The sequence below is a fragment of the Panicum virgatum genome, chromosome 3K (genome assembly GCF_016808335.1).
Source record: "Panicum virgatum strain AP13 chromosome 3K, P.virgatum_v5, whole genome shotgun sequence".
NCBI classification, from domain to species: domain Eukaryota; kingdom Viridiplantae; phylum Streptophyta; class Magnoliopsida; order Poales; family Poaceae; genus Panicum; species Panicum virgatum.
Window position 1 is genome coordinate 8375201 of NC_053138.1, and position 14084 is coordinate 8389284.

General features: G+C 44.5%; 2 protein-coding genes across 4 annotated transcripts; one reads left to right on the top strand and one right to left on the bottom strand.

Annotated features, from left to right (window-relative positions):
* Nucleotides 1-1690: 1690 nt before the first annotated feature.
* On the top strand, nucleotides 1691-7279 carry LOC120697305 (interactor of constitutive active ROPs 2, chloroplastic-like). 3 transcript variants are annotated; one of them, XM_039980472.1, is made up of 4 exons: nucleotides 1691-1814; nucleotides 3355-3411; nucleotides 4872-5046; nucleotides 5242-7279. In XM_039980472.1, the coding sequence occupies exons 2-4, from the start codon at nucleotides 3392-3394 to the stop codon at nucleotides 6877-6879; spliced, it is 1833 nt and encodes a 610-aa protein (XP_039836406.1). In that variant the 5' UTR covers nucleotides 1691-1814; nucleotides 3355-3391; the 3' UTR covers nucleotides 6880-7279. The 3 variants fall into 3 exon arrangements, with proteins under 3 accessions (XP_039836406.1, XP_039836407.1, XP_039836408.1); XM_039980473.1 differs by lacking the exon at nucleotides 1691-1814 and adding an exon at nucleotides 2436-2541; XM_039980474.1 differs by lacking the exon at nucleotides 1691-1814 and adding an exon at nucleotides 2608-3188.
* A 493-nt stretch (nucleotides 7280-7772) lies between these two features.
* LOC120701191 (low temperature-induced protein lt101.2-like) lies at nucleotides 7773-8511 on the bottom strand. Its single transcript, XM_039985329.1, has 2 exons — nucleotides 8269-8511; nucleotides 7773-8179 (listed from the first exon to the last, which is right to left on the bottom strand). The coding sequence occupies exons 1-2, from the start codon at nucleotides 8347-8349 to the stop codon at nucleotides 8096-8098; spliced, it is 165 nt and encodes a 54-aa protein (XP_039841263.1). The 5' UTR covers nucleotides 8350-8511; the 3' UTR covers nucleotides 7773-8095.
* Nucleotides 8512-14084: the final 5573 nt, after the last annotated feature.

Below are 14084 nucleotides of genomic sequence, written 5' to 3' on the forward strand. Positions count from 1 at the left end.
GACCTTTCACAGGCTATGGCATCTGCACGCTTCATCTAGTGGGCCCCACTCTCCTATGGTCCCTTGTACCTTGCTTGTCTTCATCCTGTTTTTGTCTTCAGCTTCAGTTAATTAAACCTCTTTTACCCGCCCCTTGTCTCAAGGAATCAGCTACCGCGCATGCTGTACATAATTGTTGTGGCTAGGATGCTTGCGGTTTAGTTTTGTTTGAACTTGGAAGCTCCGGAAGGCTTGGGGCGTTTGTTTGGAAGTCACGATGCACTAACTACCATTGCAAAACTGAGCTAGGAAATGTTACTAAGTCAAGATCCAATGCTTGTGTTGTTCTTGCCTTTGCTTCTGGTAGTTTTGGATATATTAGAGGTTGTTTATTGTAGCACGACATTGTTGCATTTTCATCCGAAGTTGTGGAATAGATTTTATCAGTTATTCATATTTAATTCTCTTTGACCACTAATTAGGAGTATTTAGTGTAGATAACTCACAAAAACTCATTCCCGTGTAGAAATATGAAAAACCTCTGAAGACACTGTTAGAAGTTTTCATTTTTTTCGTTGCACGTAGTAGGGGCAGTGGCGCGATAGATACCCGTTTGACTGGGCAGTTCTTGTCGGGAGCGGACCCCTCGTGGGCCGCACCAGGCACTCGTCGTATGGAGCAGACTGACTAGTGGGCCCGATACCAAAAGCCCCACCTGCCAGCACTACAACAGGTGCGCGGGGCAAGACCCGCCTCGGCTTGGTGGACGAAAGAAGCAGCGGCAGCAGAGCCCTCGAGACCAGGGCCCAAGGAAGCTGACCGGGGAGCCAGGCCCCGGTCGCTGCCGCGTGGGCCCGAAGCCGCTGGGTTCCCGCACGCCCCGAGACACGTGCCCCGCGGCGGCATCGTGCGGCGGGCCACGCCCACGACACAGGAAGGCGCACAGCCGCAGCGGCCGCAGCAGCATCCGCTCCACCTCCCCACCCCACCCTCACCCACATAGGAGTAGCCGAGTAGGCCATTGAAGCAAGCGAAAGCAAACCGGGAAGCGTGGGTGGGAGACCTGACCTCGCGCCTGTTTGGCAGGGCTCCGACTCTTTCAAAAACAATTCCGGCTCTGGCTCCTCAAATAGAGCGACTTCTTTGGTGGAGTTGGAGCTGTTTTAGAAAATGTTTGGCAAAACAGCTTCACTTATTAGATTGATGTGTAAGCTGCGTGAAGCCACGATTTCATGGCTTCACCTTACCTGTGTAAACCGTCGATGACTTCAGAACCGACTTCACACGTGAAACCGGTTAAAAAACAAATGTTCGGAGCGCTTCACTGAAGCCGCTCGTGAAGGGCCTGTTTGGCTCCAGGACTTTTTCCAAAAGTCCCTATCACATCAAAAGGAATCTTACTATTTTATATTATTAAATAAAATCTGTTTATAAATATTTTTTGACAGCTGAGTGCTTTTTCGCGAGACGAATCTAATGAGCCTAATTAATCGATGATTGGCTACAGTGATGCTACAGTAACCATTCGCTAATCATAGATTAAGATACATCATTAGATTCGTCTCGCAGTTTAGCCCCAGGGTTCTGCAGTTAGTTTTATAATTAATATTTATTTAATACTTCTAAATACTAAAAAGTCCCTAGGACTTTTTTGAAGTTCCTCAATCTAAACACCCCCGAAGTCGCATGTGAAGCCCTCCCAAAACGGGGCCCTCATCTCGCAGTCGCAGCCGCAGCAGAAGGGAGACGCTGCTCACTCGCTCAGCAGCTGCAGCCAGCAGGATAAGCCCAAAGAAGGGACGCGAGAGGACGACGAAGCCTTGGAGGACGCGGAGGTGAGGCACCTCGCAATGCTGCTTCCCCCTTCGATTCATCCATTTCTTTCTGGTGCAGGAATGCAGCTTCTTAGTTTTGCTCGCATCATCGATCTGAGACAGGAGAGGCTGAGTGAGATAGGGTTTCGATTTTGTTTGGTTTTGGTACTGTAGTGTGCTAGGGAAATCCGGAAATGGCGAGACACAGTAGGAAGGCGAATGGGAACCGGGAAGAGAGAGGCTTGGGGTGTGCTAGTTTGAACGACCAACAAAGCCTGCTGCTTTGCCATCCTTGCTTTCGTTCACCCCTTTCTAGATTCGTTTGATTTGAAATGGTTTGATATCCGTTATTGTTTTCCCTGTTCAACTCCACCCCTCTTTCTTTCTCCTCCGCTCTGTTCTTGCTGGCCACAAACGGCTGAAACAAGCAAGTGGGGTAGGATTTCTCCTCAGCTCGGCAACTGAAACAGTTGCTAATTAAATCTCTCTTAGTACTGCCGGTACAGTAGAAATACCAATGCTTTAATCCGCAAACAATGCGTTAGGCATGCAGATAACGCCTCTTCCTTAGTACTGTTCGTACAGTGTTAATAATGCTTTAAGCCGCAAACAGATGCGTTACAGGAAACGCACACAGGGCTTCAGACCTTCAACAGTTCTTCAAATGCTCCGTCTTTTAGCCCTCCCTTTGTGCCCCTCGCTTCTTGCATCCGCCGGTGACTCCCATTTGCACTCAACTTCTCCAGTGGTTCGTGCCCTTCAATGAATGCATTTCTCCACTCCACAACCACACAAACATGAGGGCAGGCCCAGTTCAGGATCTATCATGAATATCCATCTTCTGTGGGGTTTTTTTTTGAGACAGTAAAACTGTGCGAGTTACAGCGCCTCCTCCCTTCGAAATTTCGCCCGCCTTTTCTTGTTTACTTTGTGCCAGTCCATGTAAGGCTGCCATTATTGTTCTCCTCCTGGAGAGAATCCCCAGTTTGGCCCTCACCACTATATCTGCTAGGCTGGTCGAATCAAGGGTAGTTTGGTAATGCTTGCAATATTATAAGGTTTGTTGTGGAAGTGGGTTCCTGCTCTTTCCTGGATTCCCTCCACCAGAGTCCTTGGATTGGGGTCCCTGTATAGGGTGTGGACCGTGTGCATTTTTTTTAATTTCATGTGAAGGGGTACCGAGGCAGATATATGCACCACGTCCATTTCTTTTTGACCTATTTTGGTAGCTAAGTTTTCAGGTTCGTTTTGAAAAGAAAGATTTCAGCTTCTTGAATGATGATATAGGGTGTGGACCGTGTGCATTTTTTTTTAATTTCATGTGAAGGGGTGCCGAGGCAGATATATGCACCACGTCCATTTCTTTTTGACCTATTTTGGTAGCTAAGTTTTCAGGTTCGTTTTGAAAAGAAAGATTTCAGCTTATTGAATGATGATATGCCACTTAACGCCATATATATATATATATATATTTGCTTTTAAGGATGCTGCATTCATGTCCTGAGTTGCAGCCTGTATGCAATATTTTACTCACTTATCATTATTCTTTTATTTCTTGCAGCATTCCATTGCAGAAGGATTTGGTGAGGAATCTCATCATGCAGACTTCAAAAACAAGGTTAGCTCTAGATGAGCTGGAACTTTCTTGGGTTATTTATTTCTCTTTTTCGCGATTGCCCAAGAACAACTGCAGTTCTGCACATGCATGTGCATTTCTGGGTGACCCTGTTTACTGGCGCAGTAGACAGTGAGCATCCAAGGATTAATACCTGGTTTGTATTTAAAGGGTCTATTTGCACTGGGGCCGATGCGGTCTAGGCAGACGAAATTATTTTTAGGCGCATGTCAAAAACTAGTACAATTTTGCTTTATTTCTTCTGCTAATCCAATCAGCATTTTGCAACTGTACCACTTTTGGAAATTGGAAAACAAATAACCAATTTTAATTTCAAGTATCATATTGCTTGGATGTCTTGTTCTTTACATTGGTTTAGTGAAGCCATGGAGCTAAGTTGTACTAGAATTTGAGGGCGACATGCTACCCTTGTAGCCTTATAGGCTATACCAATATAAGTACTTAGGTACCATTTTGCTAAGAGTTGAATTACTGACCTGCCAAGCAAGCAGATTTGTTGAATGTACTGACTAGTACTACATTGCATTTATGTTACATTGGTTTTTGCATACAATGCATACAAGTGAATTCAGGGTCGTCTTCTGCACAGATACTAAAGATTTTTTTTCTCAAACAGTGAGCTATGCAAACCCTGTATTGAAGTATAGGTATATTAGAGGCATCCATCCTTTTATTTGACTTCTGTTGTAGTGTTATTGAACTGTTTAATTAGTTCTTTGGGCAGCTTGTTTGGTTAATAACTGAACCGTATCCATGTCATAGAACTGTTTAATTAGTTCTTTGAGCAGGTTAATAACTGAACTGTATCCATGTCTTTGCCAAAAACCGCATGCTTCTAAGTTCTTACCACTCACTGTCCAAAACAGTAGATGGTCTTTTACATCAATCGTTTTTCTTCCTGTCATTGTATGTTTACGTGAATCTGCTGATATAAACCATCTTATTAAGAGTGAAACAGTTGAGCTTCAGTACATTTGCAGTTCAACAAAAAAGAAATATATAATGGCATCTTGTCATGCACAGTATACATTGGTTATTTTCTGAATTGACAGTTCCTTCAGTGCATTAAGGGCCTGCAACAGATTTTAATGTTTGTATTATCTGGATTTAGTTTGTCAGTTGGACCTATTGAGGTTCCAGGTCCTCACATTCCAAATTCCAAGATAAGTTATAGGACCTGGTGAATCTGAAGGTGTTTAGTTGTAGCTGGACTTGATGTTTACATATCTCCCAGCAGCCATATTTTTACCATATGCACTCATTGTGATAGTACATTAAGGAGCGTTCACTACACGTGCTTGGAATAATTGTAATTGATAAAAGCTTTGGCTTCCCTCTCAATGTTTGTAAAGTATTTTTCACCCTATTTTAGGTCATTAATTTGTTCAGATGCTCTTTAGATCATGACTTGGATGCTAGGTATTCACATTTGAGATCTGCAGGAATGGGCTCTCAGATGCCCCGCAGAGGACGTCTCCAAGGACACCACGGGCATCTCGTGTGGCCAAAACTGGAGGGAATGAAACTGATTCTACAGGAGTCACCCCGACAAGAACACCTACAGACAGGAGTCCTAAGGTCACTGAGCGGCGGTCTCCACGAAGCCCAGTTACTGAGGTAGTGATATGTCTTGCAACCAGCACATTCTTCTTCGCTATGTTTTTAACATTATCGTTCTATTTATTTGAGAAATGTCTGTATTTTGATTGATTATTCCAACATTTGTATATTGTTCATCATAGAAACTACAGAATTGTCTGTAGTATGCTTCATTTTGAATTATTCAGTCGCATAATTTGCTCTCTGTTTCAGAAGAAGCGCCCAAGTAGGCTATCTGAACTGGAGTCCAAAGTCAGCCAGCTGCAAGATGAACTGAAGAAGGCCAAGGAGCAGCTTAGCTCATCGGAGGCACGGAGGCGACACGCACAGCAGGAGGCTGAGGAAGCAAAAAAGCAAGAGCAGGCTGCAACTGCGAAGCTGGAGGACTTGCAGCACCAGATTGATGAGTCCTCAGCAGCAGAGGAATCCCGTCTCCAGGAGCTGCGCAAGATCTCACAGGAGCGTGACCGTGCCTGGGAGTCAGAACTCGAGGCTGTGCAGAAGCAGCAGTCAGTAGATGCCACTGCACTAAGCTCAGCGATGTCTGAGATTCAGAGGCTGAAACAGCAGCTGGAAGCCACTTCAGAGTCTGATGCAGCCCGTGCGAGGCAATGTGAGTATGCAGAAACTGAGATCGAGGGCTTAAAGCAGGAGATGGAGATCCGCCTAGCGACCATCGAGGGCCTGAAGGTAACTGTCGGTGAGAGCGACAAGGCTGCAGCTGAGGCAAATGCCATAGCAAATGAGGCCAAGCACCAGCTGGAGACTGCAAAAGTCACCATTGACTCGCTCATAGCTGAGGGTGTCCGCATGCAAGACTGCCTGAGATCAAGGGAAATGGAGCTCAATGAGTCTAAGGCTCGAATAGCATCGCTTGAGGAAGATCTGAAGAAGGAACAGGACATGGCCAATACCAATGTCAGCTTTGGCAACCCTGAGCCTGAATCTCTGAAGAATGTGGTAACCACTGCTGATGCCAATGGGTTCTGTGAAAGTTCTGACCAGGAGATCGAGCACTTGCGTACTGCGCTTGAGGTGGCTGAGATAAGGTACCAGGAGGAGCAAACACGGATGACTATTGAGACGAAGGCGGCATATGAGATGCTGGAGAATATGAAGGCTGAGTACATGCGCAGAGTGGGCGAGCTTGAGCTTGAGCTGAAGAATAAGAAGGATGCCCTCATGGAAGCAATGGCAGCAGCCTGTGCAGCGGGCAAAATGCAGCAGGAACCTCACAAGCCAGACACCATTCAGCCTGAGCTGGAGGCGAAGTTGATGAGGTCAATCACGGACAACGCGGAACTGAAGGCAGGCCTGATGGACAAGGAAAACGCACTGCAGAGTCTGGCAGAGGAGAACGAGACCCTCAAGACGCAGGCTGGCAGGGCAGAGGCGGAGCTGCAGCAGAAGTACGAGGCGGCGGTGGCTGAGCTGGAGCCGGCCAAGGCGGCGGAGCAGGACGTGCGGATGCGGCTGGGCCTGGTCACCGAGGAGGCTGATAAGAGCAGCAGGCGCGCTGCGCGGGCCTCCGAGCAGCTGGATGCGGTGCAGGCTGCGAGCGGGGAGATGGAGGCGGAGCTGCGCCGGCTGCGTGTGCAGTCCGACCAGTGGCGCAAGGCTGCCGAGGCGGCTGCAGTTGCTCTGTCAGGCGGCGGCGGTGGGGATAACAACAGCATCGGGAGGACGGTGGAGCGGACCGGGTCACTGGAGCCCGAGTACAATAACTCCATTGGCGGGAAGCTGATGAGCTCCCCATTCTCGGATGATGTTGATGAGGAGTCGCCCAAGCGGCGCAACAGCGGTGGCGTGCTGCGGAGGATGAGCGGGCTCTGGAAGAAGAGCCCCAAGTGAGGTGGATCAGCCGTGTCAGGTTATGTAGGGTAGGGTGAAGGTGCTGCAGCAGGTAGCCGAAAGATGAGATGTAACAGCAGCCAGAACGAGGTGTAATACTGATCAGCAGAGAGGTTGTTAGCTACCGATGCTTGTAGTGCTGCTAATCCGGATGTGGTAACAGTAGTAGTAAGCTTTTTTTGAAGGCTTCAGTAGTAGTAAGCTGATGAATGCAGAAGGGATGATAATGCTTTTGCAGAACATGATTAGTTGATTGTGGCATGATCATCCTGTTTGGCTGCTGCAAGTGAACTTGAAAGAACGTTGGGTTGAGTTGTTAAGGAGCAGCTGCTTCGGGCTGCCTATTATGTAATGTATGGATTCCTTTGGGTCAGCAATCTGGATTTGTTGCATAGTACCATTTTCATTGCGCCGCTGATAAGGTGATTCAGCAATTAATCGAGATGAATTTGAATGGAGTTGGGCTACAGCGACGACCTATATGCAGGCTTAATAAAAACGGAAAATTGTGTTTAGCAGGACTTGATTTAGACTGTTTCCTCCTGCGTTTTAGTGAACACGAAAACGAGAACCATTCATAACCGTGAAGACGGAAAGAAAAATTGGATTCGAATTTTCTCAACTCCTCGTGTACTCGGTCACTAAATTTGGTAAATTACTAAATTATCAAACACAACCATTAGCAAGGCCCAATACAAGAGCTCAACTGACCCATCTGATCCCATCCCCCCCCCCCCCTTTCAGGGCATCCGTCCGAGGGGTGTTCCCGGTCGCTCCCTAGCTGGGCCAGTGGGCCGCTCGAAAAGCAAGAACAGAATACGCGCGCGAGTGAGATTCTAAAAAACTATTCTAAAAAAAAGGAGTGAGATTAAAACTGCCGGCGATTGTATCACTATTGCAGTAGAAGAACACTTGGCACGATTGATTCATCCATGGCACAAGCAAACGTTACACTGCATCTCTACTTGCATCTCCTTGCACCACCAGATGCAGTACACTACAAATCCCATGTCTGAAAAAAGATGACCACAGACTTAAAATTTGGCTGGCACATTCATCAAGCTTTGCCATAGTTTCCCAAATCCATTGGCACAACAGATGGATTGGGTCCGGGGACAAGAGGAACAGCAGCTAATGCTATACAAAGTCTACAGGCGGCTCCAAATGTGACGGTAGAAGGACCAGAGCGGCGGCCTGAATCTGCTCGTCGTCGTCATCAGGCGACGAGGACGTAGACGGCGTAGACGATGCCCGGGATGTAGCCCAGGATGGTGAGCAGCAGGCAGATCCAGAACTCCACCTGCGACCAAAGAAGCGAGGGATCGAATTGAAGGCAAGAAGCTAGCAGCGACCGTGCTGCATCAAAGAAACACAAGGAGTAAAACCGACCCCGATGCCGTAGCGGAGGAAGACGCCGAGCGGCGGCAGCAGGATGGCCAGCAGGATCTCCAGGAACGTCTCCGACCCCATCGCTGTTGCTCCTGCAGCCTCCTTCTCCTTCTTCTTCCTCTTCTTCTTCTTTGTGTCAATAACACTAGTAGAGTTACAGGTTCAAGCTAAAAGCCTGTGGTGCACGCAGTGCAGAAGCCGAGCAAGATCAAGTCGCCCTCCGCTCAGCTCACAGCTGAAGGCAGTTGGACCTTATCAGAAAACGGAGCCGGCCCAAAGGAAAACCTGCCAGCAGGGACAAGACGTGGCAGCGCGGAGCTTCACCCGCGCGACACATGGCCTGTCCTGCTGGACACGTGCCCAGCTGCCAAAACACCATGCCTGCACGCTCATTCTTGTCTAACTAGCAAGGTTGCCCGTGCAAATAGCGCGGGTAGCTAGTTTTTTTTTCACACTAAAATTTAGGTTTTTCACTTAGAAGCAAAATAATATAAGGTTTTTTTTAGTTGTTTCATTGTCATTATTGTTTTAATATCATTGTTTTGTTAAGTGACCCAGACAAAGACATTCTCTCTTCTTATCATCATATTATATGGTTTGGAACATGAATTCATTTTTCAGGATAAAGGGTACGTACTTATGTAGAAACATATTTTTTGGGTTATTGAACTTAATATAACATTTTTTCTTGAACTTTATTTTGTTTCTCCTCTTGTTTCCATACAAATTAGAGTTGCTTCAATTCTATTCAACACAGATTTTAATTGCCACTCGGGGGGTCTGAGTTGCAATATCCATATATGGATCCAATCTATTATTTTAATCTTCTATACCTCATCTATTCTTCTAAAAGATTAAATAGTTATAACACAAACCTACTATTATCGATGTTGTTCATTTTTCTATTTATTCACCATTTAATGTGGTAATAGCTAGTTTTTCTAGATGAACATGTAGCTCAATAGTTTTATTATAAAATCTATTTACTAAATAGATTGACATGAATACTATAAATATATTTTTTCAATTGACGTGGTAGACTATTAGTGAAAATAATTATATTCTCCATGGGATCTTAATTTAAATAATTTGCTTCTAATATCAATGAAAATTTCTCTTAATTTTATTTCTCAATTATTTAGTTATAATATTTGACTACTTTTCTAAATTCATAAAGAATATTACTATTTTCCCTATTAATTTAATTTAACACTATTCATCTACGACTATTTAGCCCATTTACACACCGTGTAAACTCTAATCGGTGGTTAACCTTGTTCGTTATATCAACTGTTTATTCTGTTTAATAGCTATTTAACGTGTTTAAATGGTCATTTAGTCCAAATAAATAGCTAAATGGTAGATGTCCGACTATTTAGTGTTTACCGTTTTTGTGCTAACACTGAATATTAGTTTATCTATGATTACAGAAATAATAATTTGCTTCCCAATCTCAGTGGAAGTCGAAATATATATTAATCACATTAGATTGGAGTTTTGTCATCTATTATTTTTTTATTTACAGTTTTGACTTTTGCTATTACTAATCGTACTTGACATAGATTATTTCGGTTAATATAGATCATTAGATAATGCAACACTGCATTCTATTATTTTTATTTGTTCAACTACCCACCGTTAAGATGAAAATTTAGAACACCCTGCCAATTTTATGAACACCAATTCATTTAGATGCTAATTTTATGGGGCTCCAACATTTTGATGATTATATATAGCATTCTATTCACCTCAGTGCTCTCTCCTCTTGTAACATCAATATTTTTATGATTATTAGAAAAGCATTTGTTGCAATTACTTTATTATTGTTGTCCACTTGTTTTACCTTATTATTTTGGAGTTCCTAGACTTGTACCTATTTATCTAATATTTTTTATTTTACAATGAAAATTGCTCATAATCAGGATAAGTTAGAAAATTAAAATTCTTCTGCTCAGATTAGGGCATACTCTAATCAGTATCTTTATGCTACCTAATGTGCTTTCTCTTACCACCACTCAAGTTTGGCTCAGTCTATAGCACTTTTTCTGCTTGTACCCAACGATTAGCACTTAGAGCATCTCCCGCAGATTATTCAAATCTTGTAACCAAAAAAACTTCCTCTCTTTATAATCAATAACTATTTTTAAGTTTTTTTTGTGATGGTTGCAAACTACCAAAATTTAATGACTGGTGGATACAGTAGAGAGAAAAATATTGACGTTATTTATGTAAACCCGAGGTGTGTTTTGGTTATCATAAAGAAAAAAATTGAATTGGTAATCTATTGAAACATCTCCAACCAACAAATTTTTTTTCTTAGTATTAGGGAGAGATATGAGTAATTTTCTAGAGATGCTCTTATACCCACGAGCTGCTACCATCATTATTGCTCCTCCTCCCTATCACCATGCCCACCATGTGTCCATATCCAATGATCAATGGCACGAACACATGATTATTGACCACCTCCTTAGCTTAAAGTAGTTCATACTTTCTCTTCTGGTTATAGCATCCCACTTCTATATAGACCTAATTATTGGTTGGGTTGGATCTGACAAAAAATAGCCATCACTTTTCCTTTAGTTTGAATCCTAATCGACCGACAGGCTAGGCATTATGGCATCAGTGTGGCTCGACATGTGCTCGGATTGGGCCGGGTTTAGCTAGGTTAGGTAAAACCCAACTTTTCGTGCATATAGTTTTCAGATTGGCTCTAGTTTTTCATATTTTGGGTAAGAAAACCTTGGCACGTGTGTGATTTGGTTTTTATGGTGTGCTACAAATCTCAGCCTAACCTACGTACAATACACTGACCGGGTTGGGTATTTTGGAGTGGGTTGGATTGTGTTCTTCAGGTCGGATGGCTCTTGATCAAGTCTACTCCCATACAGTGATTCTGAATTTTTTTGCGGCTGGAAAACCAAGTTGTCTTCTTTTAACTCTTGGCTAATTCTTAAAAAAACATCTTCCAGTGCTCTTGCAAATTCATTCATTCATTTTTTGACTCTTATGTTTTTTTTGCCTCGTGTCTAGCTCTAGGGAATCTGTGCACGTAGTTCTTCTTTATTGAACATCACGTAGTTCCATCTACATTGCAACACCACGTGACCAAAATTGAGGTTATATGCATGCATTTCTATTTTTATATGCTAAAGAGACGGGATTTGGTTTTGGTATGGTAAAGTGAATTTGGACGCCGAACACTTCTACCTCCTTATGTAGAATCTGAATAGGATTGCTAGTTTTTATTTAATTTTTAATTCCAAATTCAGCTACTTAGTAATTGTATTCGGCAAGGACTCTTTGGGCTATTCCGGATCGTTAGATTCTGAATAGGATTCCTAGTTTTTGTTTAATTTTTAATTCCAAATTCAGCTACTTAGTAATTGTATTCGGCAAGGACTCTTTGGGCTATTCTGGATCGTTAGATTCTGAATATGATTCCTAGTTTTTGTTTAATTTTTATTTCCAAATTCAGCTACTTAGTAATTGTATTCGGCAAGGACTCTTTGGGCTATTCTGGATCGTTAGATCTTCATAAAATCTAATGGTGCAAATTCTTCTCTGTTTTAGATTAACGTGAAAATTTCTAGAATCTCTCGACGAACGTGGTGGCTTCTTTTAACACTATTGTATTAAGATAAAGATCTGCACACACGATCGTTCACCTTCCTGTCTAATCCAATTCCTACCTGATCATCGCAAGATTAAGCACTGCATCATGCAGGTACGCGGTTGCATATACCACCGCTGCTGCCACGAGGAATCCTTGGTGAGACAGATGAGAGATCTATCGCCATATGTAGCATCTCTGGGCTAGCTAGGGTCCTAGGGATGCTGCTTTTCACTGATGCATCGTATACTTGCCGACCTTTTTTTTTTCTGCTCAAACTTTTCTAGAGAGCGAGACAGAGTTGGTTTCCCGTGCTAGCTGTGCGTGAGAAACACGCAGAGTATATAGATAGCTTTTTTTGCTCTCTTTTCACTTTTTTCACAGCTAGCCGCCTAGCTCAAACGTACTTGTAACCCTTGGCCCTTCCACCGAGCTTTTTCTTTTTCACTGCGGATTTTGTGGGTGGCGTCTATTCATCACACGTGTGATTAGAAGTCATAGATTATACTTAGATAATATTTTTAAAAAAATATTTTTATTTATTCTAGAACAACTTTCATCTCTAAAATTTTTTTGGAATATTTTTATTTGTTTCAAAACTTATCTTTCTTAGAACATTTTATTTTGTTCCGGAACAATTTCTGTTTTTATTTTTAATAGACTTGTGCGATAGTATAGTTTGTAGTTGCAAATGCGATGAATAGACGCCCCAATTTTGTATGTACATATTGTTGATTGATGCTGACGGCGTACAGTGCCAGTGAGTTACAGTTACGAAGCAAGCAAGGTTCGGAAGCTGATCCGCTGGGGTGGCTGATCTCTCGCGGACCCTGTGCGCTCCGCCGGGCTCGCTCGTGGCCAACCGAACAAGGCTAAAGAAAGCTTCGCAAGGCTTCTTTCCCCATGCTACAGTAAAGAGCGGGCGGAAAGGCGTTTTTCTCGGCGACTCGCATCCGGGGGCGGATCCGGCGGCTTCCCTCTCCTCTCCGGCGGCTCTTGAGCGTCGGAGAGGAGGGGGAAGCGGGATTGGCTCGCCGATGTAAATAGTAAGGTAGCTAGTTTCTAGTTTGCTGTTACTAGGGTTGCTCGCCGGCTTTCATGGCGGCGGAGCTTGGGTTCGCGGTGGAGGCGGCACGGCAACTTCATCGGCGAATAAGTGTCCTCCAGAGCTTCGGCGTCATCGACGGCGACGCTTCTGGGAGGTTCCAGTTTCAGTCGATCTCCGGTGATGGTGGCGAGTACGGCGTCGTCTCCGGTGAGATCTTCGGGAGGTCAGTGACTTCCTCTTTTGGTGCGATAGGGGAACGAATCCTTTCTTCCCCTGTTTCGCAAGTTCTTGCCGTGTTGCTAGCGTGGCCGGCGACGGCGGCTGCTTCGTCCGTGAGTCCCCTGTACGGGTGTCCGGGCCCGGAGCTTCATTGTCTCCAGCAGGTGGCGGGACTGTGGCCCTTTTGCTTTAAGGCTGCAGAGCGGCTGGCGGATTTCGTGGAGGTTTGGTGGTTGGACCATGCTCAAGCTTCCCTCGACGGCGGTGGTCGTCAATGGCGAGTAGTGGTCCATGAGCTGAAGAGCTTGGGGTGCAGCCCCGGTCGATAGGCGACCACCGACGGCTATATCCCATCCCTCGTGATGGATGTCTACTTCGACTCCTTTCAAAGCCAGCGCGCGATGGGGCTCTTCCAGCTCGGGGTCATGCCTGAGGTCTTTCTCGACGATGGTGGCCGGCGACGAGGATTTCTGGCATCTTCGGGTCGCAGAGATCCTAGGGGCTTCGTTGTAATTTCTTTTTCTTTTAGGGTCTTCTGTGAAGTTCGGCTGGGACAGCTGTCTCTGTATCCTTACCGTACGTCTCTGTATCCGTACGAGTATATGTACGTTTTCCTTATCTAGAAATACAGAAACGTTTTATAAAAAAAACAAGGCTAAAGAAAGATTCACTTATTTTCAAAAAAAAAGAAGAAGATGAAGAAAGATTCACTCGCAACTTGGTACTCCATACTCGTACACCTGCCGTGATGGATCATCGATACGCGCATGCACGAGGCCATGCCGGCGCCATCAAAGGTCAACTCCTCACTGTTGGTCTGTGCTACTGGTCGTCCAGCTGCCTCAGTTCTTCTCGTTTTCTTTTTTTTCTTTTGACGCCACTTCGATTTTCCGAAGATCTGTGCTCACCTGAACCCAGTCGCAAATTTAGCGTAAA